Here is a 13,038-nt window from a genome sequence, read left to right as displayed (position 1 = left end):
AGACCAAACATTCTCCAAATTTTGTGAATTTAAAGTGCTTGTTGAGAAAGACATTGGAAAGAAAGTGGAGGCCCTTAGGAGCGATAACGGTGATGACTATGTGTCGAATGAGTTCAATAACTTATGTGCATCAGAAGGCATTCAACAGGAGTTAATAACACCCCATAAGCCACAACACAACGGGGTGGCTAAGAGGAAGAACATAAGTATTGTGGGAGTTGAACGGGCGATGTTACATGATTAGGGCCTACCATTGCACTTATGGACTAAAGCATGCAACACAACTGTCTATGTGCATAATAGAAGTTCTCATCGAATTCTCAGGATGAGTACACCAGAAGAATATTTTTCACGGAACAAACAAGATGTGTCAGACTTTAGGATCTTTGGTTCATCAATTTACTATCATGTTACCAAGGATGCAAGGAAAAATATAGAGCCAACAATTGAGTTAGGCATATTTGTGGGGTACACTAATACACCTCACAACTATTGGGTGTACCTGCCATCTCACAGGATGACAATTTTTCGTAGAGATTTGAAGTTTGATGAAGAGAAGGCCATGAGATGTTCCCTTTCTAGGGAGCTTCAATTGCATGCAAATGAGGAGCTTTTGGCTCCAAAGGAAGAACCTCGTGATGATGTGGAGCAAACACAATCAGATGAGCAGAGCGTGGAAGAACCGACTCATGTAGAGACATCTAGAGATGGAAGGAAGCACACCAAGGAAGCTAATATATTATTACATGATTCTAGAGAGAATGTGGGAGCACCCACATCGCATCGCAAGAAAAGGAGGTCACTAGATTAGTACACTAGGTACATGGCTCTGATGAGTGTGCTAGTTGAGATAGAACCATCCTCATTCGAGGAAGTAGTACATAAGCCAATATGGATTGATGCCATGGTAGAGGAATATGATTCCACAATCAAAAATAATGTTTGGGAAGTTGTCCCAAGACTAGAGAACAAGTCAGTGGTACGTTTGAGGTGGATTTATATGATGAAACAAGAAAAATATGGAAGCATCGAGAAAGATAAGGCCAAATTTGTGGCCAAGGGGTTCTCTCAGGTGGAGGGAATTGATTACGAGGAGACCATTGCTCTAGTAGCAAGGTACTCTTCAACTAGATTAATTCTAACTCTTTCAGTGCAAATGGGATGGAAGATACATCAGATGGATGTGAAGACAACATTCCTTAATGGAGTGATTGAGGAGGAGGTGTACATTAAGCATCTAGAAGGATTTGAGACCTTCGATAGAGAATAACATGTGTGTAGACTCAGGCGAGCGTTGTATGGATTGAAACAAGCACCTCGTGCTTGGTACACCAGGATTGAGAACTATTTCACCAGGTTGGGCTTCACCAAAAGTGAAGCAAATGCAAACCTTTACCATATTGTGGTTGAAGCCAAATTATTGATTATAGTATTATATGTTGATGATTTAATTCTAAGAGGTCATGAGAAGCTAGGCAAATATTACAAAGAGGATCTTGCAAGAGAATTCGAGATGAAGAACCTGGGGCTCATTTATTATTTCCTCGGTTCTAGTTGAGATTGGAGTTCAAGGGTAGTGTACTATTAGTTGTATAATTTTCTGAGTTTTACATGTGGTGCATGTAGTCAAACAAGGGCCTATAGAGATTACACAATTCAGGATGGGGATTTTCCTATTTAATAGGGGGCTAATTCCTTGAGAAACAACGCAAGGAAATATGAGCTTGGTAGGCAACAAAATTGGCTAAGTATTGGCCAAAGTCATCTTGTGAGGTAGAGAGATATATTGTATTTGTGTAGGGATTGTTCGGGTTGAACAAGCATTATAAATCTTTCATATTTTTTTGATCTAATGAAATATGCAAATAGGAAGGGGTTTTGAGCAACAATCTTTCCCCTTAGATAAATATTTGAGCATATGTGATTGAATATTGTCTCATGTTTTGTGATTTCTCAATCGATTAATTATTTCCATTGATGAGTATAGTATATTCAAGTCTTTTTTTTTAGCATAGTACATAAGAATTTTGAATCTATCAGGAATTTCCACATACAGGTGTCGTATCTAGGAACACATGAGATTTTGGATATATTAGCTCTAGATGGTTTCTTGGTCATTGATTCCTCATCACTGTTGTTGTTGTTATGCTCCTCTTTTTGAGATGCTACATGTTATTCCTCCTCATCACTATCCGACATCACTTCTATATAGTAAACCTTCCCTTTGTCCATGTGCTTGTTCCTTGCAACTTAGGTTTCCTTACAAATGAAAAAAAAAAATCTTCCTTAACTCATTCGTGGATTCTTCCATCTGATTTTCCATTGTCACAACTTTTTCTCCATATCCTTCAACGAGGGAATGAACCTAGTTGGTGCCTTCTTCTGCATTGTATCTTCCATATCTCTAGTTTTGGAAATGGCATCTTGAAGCATGTTGTGCTTAAAATCATTTACTCAAAAATGTAATGGATAGCTTAACCCTTCTAGGAATAACATTACCAACCAATCCTGGGATATGTATGTCACCATCACTGCCAATCTTTCTAATTCTGTGATGTAGATATTCAAGTTCTCTCTCTACTTAAGTTGTGCTAATTCTCTGAAATAAAACTCTAGATTCCTCTTATGAAACATTTGGATTCATCTATGTGTAAACTTCAAATTAGAGTTCATGTTAGCATGCCCCAATGTGGTTAATCCATGATACCACCATTTATGTGCTTCACTTCCCAAATACAGTGTGGCATACTATATTGCCTCTAATCATCTCATGGGATTGAGCTAAAAACAAGTGTTAAGTTTTTTCACCCAAGCTCTAGCTTTTTCTTCGAAAGTCCTGTTGAGAGTGGGTATATATATTTTTCTTTGTTTATATGGAATACCATTGTTCATCCACCACTTGTTATAATCTCTTAACCTGCTTCTGTGCTTGATGGCATAATAGTCTTGGAGTGACATTTGGGCTTAGAATTCCACTCCCTTCACCTGGTACTCCCTCTTGTAATCCAAAACGTTTTCATCTCATCTCTGTTGGTTATTTGTTGGCTCCTCCAAGAAATTCGGCATGAGTGGGCTTGAGGATTTTTTTTTATTTGTGGAGTTAATGGCTTCAACATGGTGATTATCATCTCCTCCGAACAAGATATAAATTTTGTGTGGTCCTTCTACTCAGTTATTGGATTAATTTCCACAGAGACTGGCCATTAACTAGGTGACTTCCTTTAGAGGTTGAGTCACCTCAAGTTGCCCTCCGGTCACCATTAGGGATACACTCTTTGTCCCTTGGGTGTTATTTGGACCATTTCGCACCATCATAGGTATAATTACTAGAGCAACTCATGTTTCCCTTTGTCTAAATAATTCAATATGTGCTTGAAAGTCTCCCAGGGTTGATCCTCATGATCCACCATCTTTTATTTCTTCCTCTCACTCCCTCTTCTTCTTTTTGTAAGTTATGTACCCCTGATCTCCTGGAATCATCAATTATTAATCCTTTCATGCTGGAGGAAAACCAACTTTGATCTCACTGTAATATCCCTTATTATTATTTATCAAGAATTTGTTTCAAAAATTTAGGGCATGAAATTTTATTTAAAAAATCCATAAAATTTACACAATGGAAATCACCAGTAATTGAATGAAAATATGTAACCTATAAATGAAATGTTGTAGCTATGACACTATTTTATTGAATGGAAATCTTTGGAGGAATTTAAAAGAAAAATTGAGATAGAGCCTAGTAGAAATATTCTTTTCAAGAATTGTTGCGTCAACTCGATCCTTTCACTCAAATTTTTCGGCTAGTCAATATAACCTTCTTCATTAAGAAATTTGGCCTAGAAGGTTATCTCCTCTGCTAATGTGAAAGAAGATCCAGAATAATAACACTTTGCCTCCCTTGGTCAATAATTAATCCTCCACTTAACATTGATAACTCAGCCCCAGTAAATTTCGAGATTCAACGTCTAAAAGAACCATAAATTTGTGTTCGTCAAGTGAATATAACATAGATTCCTGGTAGATAAGGAACTCGACCTCCTAAAGGGATCCTGTCATCAATAAACTAGTAACTCAGTATTGATAATATTGGCTTCCTCCATTCATATAATTTGTCCTTTCCCACTATTAGATTTTTCTTATGGAAATGATGAATTGGTCCAATAATCATATGAAATCAACCCCTATAAAACAATAAACTCGACATCCTGCAAAATGAATGAATTCGACCCTCTGCCACTGCAATAAATTTAACCACCTGACACATGATAATGCAACCCTTCTGATACATTTTTTTTCCTTCAAATCAACCACCACACAAGATTTGATTTGGTCCTTGAGAGATAGGAAATCAACCTCTTTTATGACTAAAATTTCAACCTCATAAATGTACTTCGATTGGTATAACTCAGCCTCTTAAAAATTGGTCTTCGCGATGCCGATTTTAACACCCTCTCAATGATGTCAATTTTGCCTCTGTAGAATCAACTTGGAAACAAAATAATTAGCTAAGGTGGCTTTGCAACCACCAAACCCAATACCACCAGTTAAGGTGTATATTTCAACGGTGAAGCTAGAAACCAAATAAGGGTTTTTACCTTCCTCGGCAAGCTACCATAGCTCCTCAACAAATTCACCAATAATTCTTCACATATCCTCCTTCAATCTCTTTCTCCTTTTTTATAATAATTTCCTCCTGACAAAACCATGAGTAATACTATGTGTCACTTTATTTCCCTAAAATGACTTTTTACCACCCATTTTATTTAATTATATAATCCTTTATTTTTTTTTGGTCAGCGATCTATCTAGATAAAAATCAAGAAAAATAAAAAAAAAATATTAGATAAAAGGACCACATCTCACATTTAATATTAAAAATATTACTTTAAAACACATGAATGAAAAATAAACCTATAAATATATTTCATCAACCAAAAGTATAAAAAAATATAATATATTATATTATCTAAAAAATAAAATTCGCTAATTAAATTTTTCAACTTAAGAGAATTTAAATAACGCGTACATATTCATGTGATAGATATCGTTGAACTAAATGTTATTTTCTTATTCCTTATTATTCACATTGAATAATAAATAGGTTTAATAATCCCATTTATAAAGGTCATCATTTCTTTCGAACTTAAAAAAAGTAAAAAGGGACAATATATTGTTCTAAAGAGTCAATGATCGGATTGTATGGAGATATGATGCTCATATAAATAAAAAATCTTTATAAAAGCAAAAAGCCATCATTTCATCCACCGTTTAATGAGTCAACGATCGGTTTGTTCTAAAGAGTCAAGGATCCGATCGTATGTAGATACAATGCAGTTATAAAAGTTAAAAGACGTCATTAGAGAGAAAATTTGTAAAAAATTAATTTAATTAAAAATTTTGAAATATTAAAATTAAAAACATGGAATCCGTAATAAGGAAGTTATAAGGTTTTTCAAAATTGCTTTTAGTTAAAATTTCTATTTTTGTTTGAAGGATGGATGATACAAGGATGCTTAATTTTGGTTTGATCATTAAGGGATAAAGGATGAGATTAAGGATGTTGAGTTTTGGCTTGACCATTAAGGAATAAAGGAAGAGATTATATGAGGATAAAGAAGGAGATCAAGGATGCCGAGTTTTGGCTCGATCATTAAGAGATAAAGGTGGAGATCATATAGGGAGTCAAGATAGTATTAAAAATATTATTACCTCCAAATTTAAGGATACATTGTGCAATGATAAGGAGCTAGAGGGAAAAGGGAAGTAAAGGGATTATATGGAAGTGATCAATCCCACCCTTGTTAACCACAATAATATTAAAAATATTATTACCCCCAATTTTAAGGATAAATTGTGCAATGATAAGAAGCTAAGCTAAAGTATTATAAGGAGTTGATAAGCCCACCCTTGTTAACTAAAATTATCTCTAACTTGACGAGTGCTAATAAGAAAATGAACATGGCAAGGTTAAGGATAAGAAGTAATTTTCATGAGCTTTGTAACAAAAGTATATTCTGTCACCTTTGCGATACAAAGAGGGTTAAAGAGGAAAAACACTTTCTCTTAGATTGCTTGTTGAAGATGAAAAACACAAGGATTACTCACATCCACTCTTATTTGTGACATTTCCAACCTTCTTTGATTTGTTAAGTCAACAAACTATAGTAATCTTGGAGTGCTTCTCTCCCTTCTTTTTTATCATAGAAATAAAATATTAAAGAATCACAATTAATCTCTTCTATCATATAGACTGCATTGGTATTAGTGGATGTTAATTGTCATTATTATCAACATTTTCTCCCTTCTTTTTTATCATAGAAATAAAATATTAAAAGATCACAATTAATCTCTTACTTCTACAAAATAGACAACATTGGTATTCGTGGATGATAATCATCATTATCACCACACACACACATATATATATATATATATATATATATTAGTGTCAGGTTCTATGGATGGTAAATCATCAACCTCAGACCTTGTGCCATGGGAAGCGAAGAGAATTGAATTCATGATCAGCAACAACTTACAACAATATTAAAAAATTTTAACATGTAGATTTTCATCTTAGAAATATGACATTAATAGCTTTTTAAAAAATATTGTGTGCTTTCATTAAAGTGTTAAATGAAAATAGAGTACTCAACAAAAAAAAATATCAACATAATATCAAAGAATTCCTCGTTTTCTCTAAACTACTTGAACTAACTCTTAAATCTAAAAATTAAATTAATTTATCAAAAATAATAATAAGTTTATTTTTATATATTTAAATGTTAAAGATTTGTAAATTTACGGGAGATCCGTTTTGTAAGTCACATGGTTTGATTTCAAATCAGTCAAACTCTATTTATTTTTAATTTCAGATTATTCAAACAAGTATTTCTTTTTACAATTAGTTTTTAATGGTGAGTTTTAAGAAAATTTTCAGATTTACTTTTTGATATAATTTGTCTAATAGAAATTTATTTATTTATTGATATCATAAGTTTGATAGATGAATTTTTCACAATCAAAATACCTAATAAATTTTTTAGGGTATTGGATCTATATAGTCACTCAAAAAACCAGTTTAAAAAACACAAATCAAAATTTGGCTACAAATTACACTTTTAGCTAAATCTTACATACTTTTGTTAACATCATATAATATAACATAAATTTAAGTTAACCATCTAAATTAATTTAGTGTAAAAATAAAAATAAAAATAAAAATATATATTTATATATTACTAACCGTTTTAGTAAAGATTATGTTTTTTTGCTTTTAAATTTTTGGAAATTCGGATCATATTTTGAAAAAATTTAGCAAATATTTTTATAAATTTAAATAAAAACCATTAAACTTTATAATTTTTGGAATTTTTTTATTATAACCACTTTTGACCGGACAATTCCTCCTCCTCTGTAAACTACTGCTAACTAGCACGGTCGCCTGGTGAACGCCGACAGCTAACTAGCACAGTCGCCTGGTGAACGCCGACAGCTATCGATTACAGAATACGACAAAAGGAGACCGTTAGGTTTTGCATATATACCTGACCGAATTGTTTGCCGGGGACAGCGGTGTGATATTGTACGGTAGATGATTTGCAGGAGAAAAACGTTTAGAGCTGCAATTTCGGAAGCTGTGGAGACGACTTACGTGAAACGGTGGGTAGGTGTGGTTTTTATTTGTATGGTCCAGCCACAATTTTATGGCGCAATAAGTCAATTGAATCATTCAATAGACAAGATACAAAAAAAAGTGAATGAACCCATTATTGTGTATGCCAAAGTCTATGTTGTTAATAATTTGTGCAGTCCCCACATACTTAATATTTGACAAAATCTATGTTGTTAATCCTTTGCGCAGCCGAGCTTCACATATAAGGATGCTAGGTGTCTTTACTTTTATTTTTTATTGTTTTTGCGAGGGCCTGCAAAGATTTCCCGTCGTCGTGACGCGCATTTCTCTGGATACATATTCACACATATATCGATTTCCAGATGTGAAGTGTATGTAAACTTCTGGGTGCTTAATTGTGGAAGTATGGATGCGTTGTAAAGTAATCTGAAGTATGGCAGAAGTATGGATTAGGGCTAGAGGTAGATTAACCGCTGACCCACCAACCGTGTATACTGCTTCATTCATTCAGATATATTATTGGATCACCAATATTAACAGAATACTCGATTGGCGAAATTCTCGAAACAGGCGGGGCTTGGCTTTGAAAGAATCGGTGTTTCATAATATGGCGAGGTTTAATGGCTACAATACCATATCATTACACTTCGTTTTCTTAATCTGCTTGCTATTCATTAGTTTTCCTTTTGCATTCTCAGATTTACGAGCTGCCGATTGCAAGAACGATAGTGGTTATGCTCATGGAAGTAGGTATGAGAGCAATTTGAACAGAGTTATGTATGATCTGGCTAACAATGCAGCAAAGACGGGGTTTAACACCTCTTGGCATGGCGAGAACGCAGAAGACAAGGTGTATGGCCTCGTCCAGTGCAGAGACGACACATCGCCACAACAATGCTCTAGCTGTGCACAGGAAGCGAGCATCACTCTTCAACAGCTTTGCGAGAATGACATAGGGGGCCGAGTGTGGTTCGATGTGTGTTTCTTGCGCTATGATAATTACAGTTTCTTTTCAGACTTAGATGCCCATGTCGTTTATATTCTCCACAATTCCCAGACTGTGAAGAACAATCCGGCTGGTTTTCAGAATGACGTCATGGATCTACTTCGTCCTCTGACTGGTGAAAATTCCGATCTCGCAAGCAAGGGATTAGCTGCAGATTTCGCTACCTCCTCTTTCTCTGACACGGGCAGGGTTTTCGGTTTGGTTGAATGCTGGAGAGATTTGCGCATAGAACAGTGCAAATCATGTCTGTTAATAGCGCTCAAAAAGATCTATCCTATTTTGGAAAAAGAAGGGGGCGAAGCGTTGTTAGGAAGTTGCAGAATTCGGTTCGAGACATACCCCTTCTCCAAGTTATTTCCCAGCAACGCTACAACGCATCAGAGTAATTTTTAATTACATTTTATTTCTTTTACATTGCCTTCTCTTTACGTTGCCTGCCCCTTATCGTTGAAGTTGTGATTATCTGGGTTTTTGAACTACTAAGTGCCCTGATTTCTCAGAACGGTTACGCTACAGGAAAATCTACCAAAAATGTAGCCATTCTGTGCGGGTCTATTGGAGGCGGATCGTTCATCTTTGTGGTATGCCTGTTGATATTGTTAAACAAAGTAAAAATGAGATCCGTGACTTTAGAGAGTTCAGTTCCCATCACACAACCGACAGAAGGTATAATTTTTTCACTAAATAATAATCATTTTTTTTTAATTTATTATTATAGTGATAAGTTTGTCTGTTTGTTTGTTGACATCAGTAGTAATATGTTGACATCAGTGGTAATAACTATTTTGTTATTTTACTATTGATTTCAGAATTATTAAATTATGATAATTTTTTATTATTTTTAATTTAACAATTAAATTATAATAATTTTTTCACTATATTAAAAAATAAAGAAATCTTATAAATAATATTTTAGTTTTTTAATAATAATTATAATAAGGTAATTATATATATAATTAAATTTATAAAATAATAGATTTTTTTAATTATTAAAAGGAGTTTAGATCCATTTTAACTTTGGATTTACCAAATGTAGAATAAATCTCTTTTCTCTTTTCACTCCAAAAGAGATTTACATGTTAAAGAATCTGATACCTCTCTGTTTTTGGTAGATGAGTTAGGATTAATCTAGACTTATTTAATTTCCTCCTTTAAATAAGATATATTACACATAATACCTTAATTTTTTAATACTATGGACAATTTTTATTTTTATAAAATTACTTTTATCTTTTATTTTATTTTGACCCAAACTAAAAGGAGTCATCTAAGGAGGCAGAGGAATTTCCTGTATGGCTAAAAGTGGCGGGAATCTGGGCAAAAAAAATTCAATTTTTTTTGTAGAGGCAGTGTTTGAATCCCATTTTTGATGGTGGAAATGGATTCAACACCATCAAAAACTTCTAGGACACCTAAAATTTTGAAGTTTAACAACTTTAATTTGGATTTACAAAAATCCTTGCCAGATTTTCTCTAAATATAACCAGAATTTCCAAAACTTTCAGAGCAACTCCTCTGTCTTTATGGGAAAATAAAATATTTATATTACATTACATTAATCTTTTTAATTTAATTTTTAATTTTTATACAATTACATTAAATTTTTTTTATTTTTTTTATAATTTGATTTAAACAAAATATTAAATATTACATTACAACATGTACTAGAATTTTACAAATAAATAATTATAATAACTTTTATATAAAATATTACCATTATTTTAAGTTACGGACTTTATAAAAAATAAAATACATTTACTGCATCCCAGTTTATAAAACTTGTTTTTGTTTCTGATGTTTTAACTTCAAATGATCAATTTTTACTAACTTGTATGTTGTCCCTTTTGTATATATATAATTTTATCAGCTTCAGGGAGGTGTGATGGCGTTTCAGGATCAGGATCAGAATCGTTGTTCCATTCCCAAATAGTGTTTAGCTTGGACACATTGACAGAAGCAACAGGGGGGTTTGATGAAAATAATAAGGTTGGAGAGGGAGGCTTTGGTGCTGTATACAAGGTAAGATGCAGAGTGCATTAGAAATATATATAGGGTTTGTAATTTATGAAGAAATGTTAGAGTTTCCATGATCTGACAATGATGTATTTATATTTCTGCGTTTCAGGGTATAACTTCTGATGGAACAGAAATAGCAGTGAAGAAGTTATCCTTAAGATCTGCCCAAGGAACAACGGAATTTATGAATGAAGTACAACTGGTTACCAAAATTCAGCATAGAAATCTTGTACAGCTACTTGGCTGTTGCGTCGACGGACCAGAAAGGTTGCTCGTTTATGAGTACTTGCCCAATAAAAGCCTTGACACTTTTCTCTTCGGTAAGCAATCCTTCCATTTTTTTTTCTGTTTAAATGACTGTCTATGTTTTGGACTGTAATGATATTGACATTTTGGTTGGTTGGTTGTTTTATAGACCCAGAAAAAAGCAGAGTTCTTGATTGGCAAAAACGCTATAACATCATAATCGGAATAGCACGCGGCCTCCTCTATCTTCATGTGGATTCACAACTGCGCATTATTCATCGGGATGTTAAAGTAAACAACATTCTGCTTGACGACAAGCTGAATCCCAAGATAGCAGACTTTGGATTGGCCAGACTTTTTTCTGGTGATGAGACTCATGTTCAAACCAGAGTTGCTGGGACATAGTAAGCAACTGTTTTGGTTACTCTTTGAATAATTAGAAAGAATAGTGGAGGCCATTTATTGCATAGATGTTAGGGAAATCAGTTAGGAGCATTTCTCATATGATTTTTCTGGTTTTCTTTATGAATCAGCGGTTATATGGCTCCAGAGTATGCAATGTTTGGGCAACTATCTGTAAAATCAGATGTTTACAGTTTCGGTGTCGTTCTTCTCGAGATTGTAAGTGGGAGAAGACACACTGAAATCCGCCTTCCTCAGGAAATGAAAAACCTTTTAGAATGGGTGAGCTCGAATATTTTTATGAATCACTTGGCTGAGCTTAAACCAGCTTTACAGAAAATTAACTATAAATTTTGGGAGGGACCAAGTTAAGTTGGGACTGCAATCTTATATTTCTGAATTTATGTAAATGTAGGGATGGAGATTGTGCGATGAGGGAAATCTGCTGGATATGATCGATCCGACAATAGTTGGATGTTGCCCGCAGGAACAAGCATTGAGATGCGTTCATGTGGGTCTTCTGTGCGTACAGGCTGATGTGTCAAATCGCCCAGAAATGCCTGATGTTGTTCTGATGCTGTCCAGCAATTCAGTGGCCATACCGAATCCGACGAGGCCTGCTTTTGTTAGTATTAGTTTCAGCGGGGATGGATGTTCAAAAGATGGAGCTTTCACCACGACATCTGCCCCTTCGCAAATCCGGTTATCGGACTCTATTTTCTCTGGATGCGATTCTTCGTCGATTACTAGTTTGCAATGCGGATAGATTGTTGCCGGACTCTTCGTCAATTATTAGCTCGGAAGATAGATAGATTATTGTCGGCCCTAGTTTCGAAATTTCTATTTCAGTATTGTTGTTGATGTTTTCAACTGAGTAATTTGTGAGAGAAAGTAAATGTTAAACCGTAATTGAGTTAATTAGCTAAGATTGTTTTAAATTATTAACTTAATTAACAGTTTTTTTTTATAAATATACTATCTACATGTTTGAATCAACCTACAATTGATAAAGTGTCATGAATTTGTGAGATCAAATTAGATTAGTAATGGTTCGCAAAAAAGCCATCAAAACCCAACAAAAGATTAATATGTTTTTTTAGTTAAAACCAAAAGAAATCTAAAATAATGTGAAGCCACAACTTTGAAGGAATTATTTCCTGGTTTCCTTCACATTGGAAAGATGGTCACTAAAGGGTTTGATGGAATTACTGGCTTGTTTCCTTTACATTGGAAAGATGATCACTAAAAGCTTTTATAGAGTAGAATTTTTATGGTGTAATGTAGATGGAACTTTTACAAGATTTTGGGTGTTTTAGGTTTTATAGAGTAAAATTTTATTATATGATGTAAAGGGAATTTCAACAAAAAGATTTTAAATGGACAATGTATTATAGTAATTTGAACAACTTAGTAGTGACAATTTGAGGTTACAATCTATAATAATTTAAACAAATAGAAAAATATAATAGTGTATCAAGGATAAATAGAAAATATAGATAGTAGTGTATTAAGGTTGAACAATTGTATTATGGTTGTGTATAGTTGATCATGTAATTTGAACAATGTAATAGTGATAATTTGAGGTTACGATCTATAATAATAATTTGAGTAAATAGAAAAATATAAAGTGTATCAAGGTTGAACAAATGCATTGTATCGTAGTTGTGTATGGTTGATCATGTGTAAACATGGTTGATTATATTTGCTAATAATTGACTATAGTTCATTTTATTTG

The 13,038-nt window shown here is 33.7% G+C and overlaps 1 protein-coding gene across 3 annotated transcripts; it reads left to right on the top strand.

The window, feature by feature from the left end:
* The first annotated feature begins 7,935 nt into the window (after positions 1–7,935).
* LOC149222920 (cysteine-rich receptor-like protein kinase 8) lies at positions 7,936–12,213 on the top strand. Of its 3 annotated transcripts, XM_089383195.1 has the most exons (8): positions 8,158–8,248; positions 8,332–9,021; positions 9,156–9,305; positions 10,507–10,658; positions 10,765–10,975; positions 11,071–11,305; positions 11,435–11,585; positions 11,719–12,213. In XM_089383195.1, exons 2-8 carry the CDS (start codon positions 8,409–8,411, stop codon positions 12,067–12,069), a joined length of 1,863 nt encoding a protein of 620 aa, XP_089239321.1. In that variant the 5' UTR covers positions 8,158–8,248; positions 8,332–8,408; the 3' UTR covers positions 12,070–12,213. The 3 variants fall into 3 exon arrangements, with proteins under 3 accessions (XP_089239320.1, XP_089239319.1, XP_089239321.1); XM_089383194.1 differs by having other exon boundaries at positions 7,936–9,021; positions 10,513–10,658; XM_089383193.1 differs by having other exon boundaries at positions 7,936–9,021.
* Positions 12,214–13,038: the final 825 nt, after the last annotated feature.

The sequence above is a fragment of the Pinus tabuliformis genome, chromosome Q (assembly GCF_031772625.1).
Source record: "Pinus tabuliformis cultivar Carrire ecotype Pingquan chromosome Q, CPIR1, whole genome shotgun sequence".
Classification (NCBI taxonomy): domain Eukaryota; kingdom Viridiplantae; phylum Streptophyta; class Pinopsida; order Pinales; family Pinaceae; genus Pinus; species Pinus tabuliformis.
Note: the sequence above shows the minus strand (reverse complement) of the source record. Positions and strands in the feature narration are given on the sequence as shown.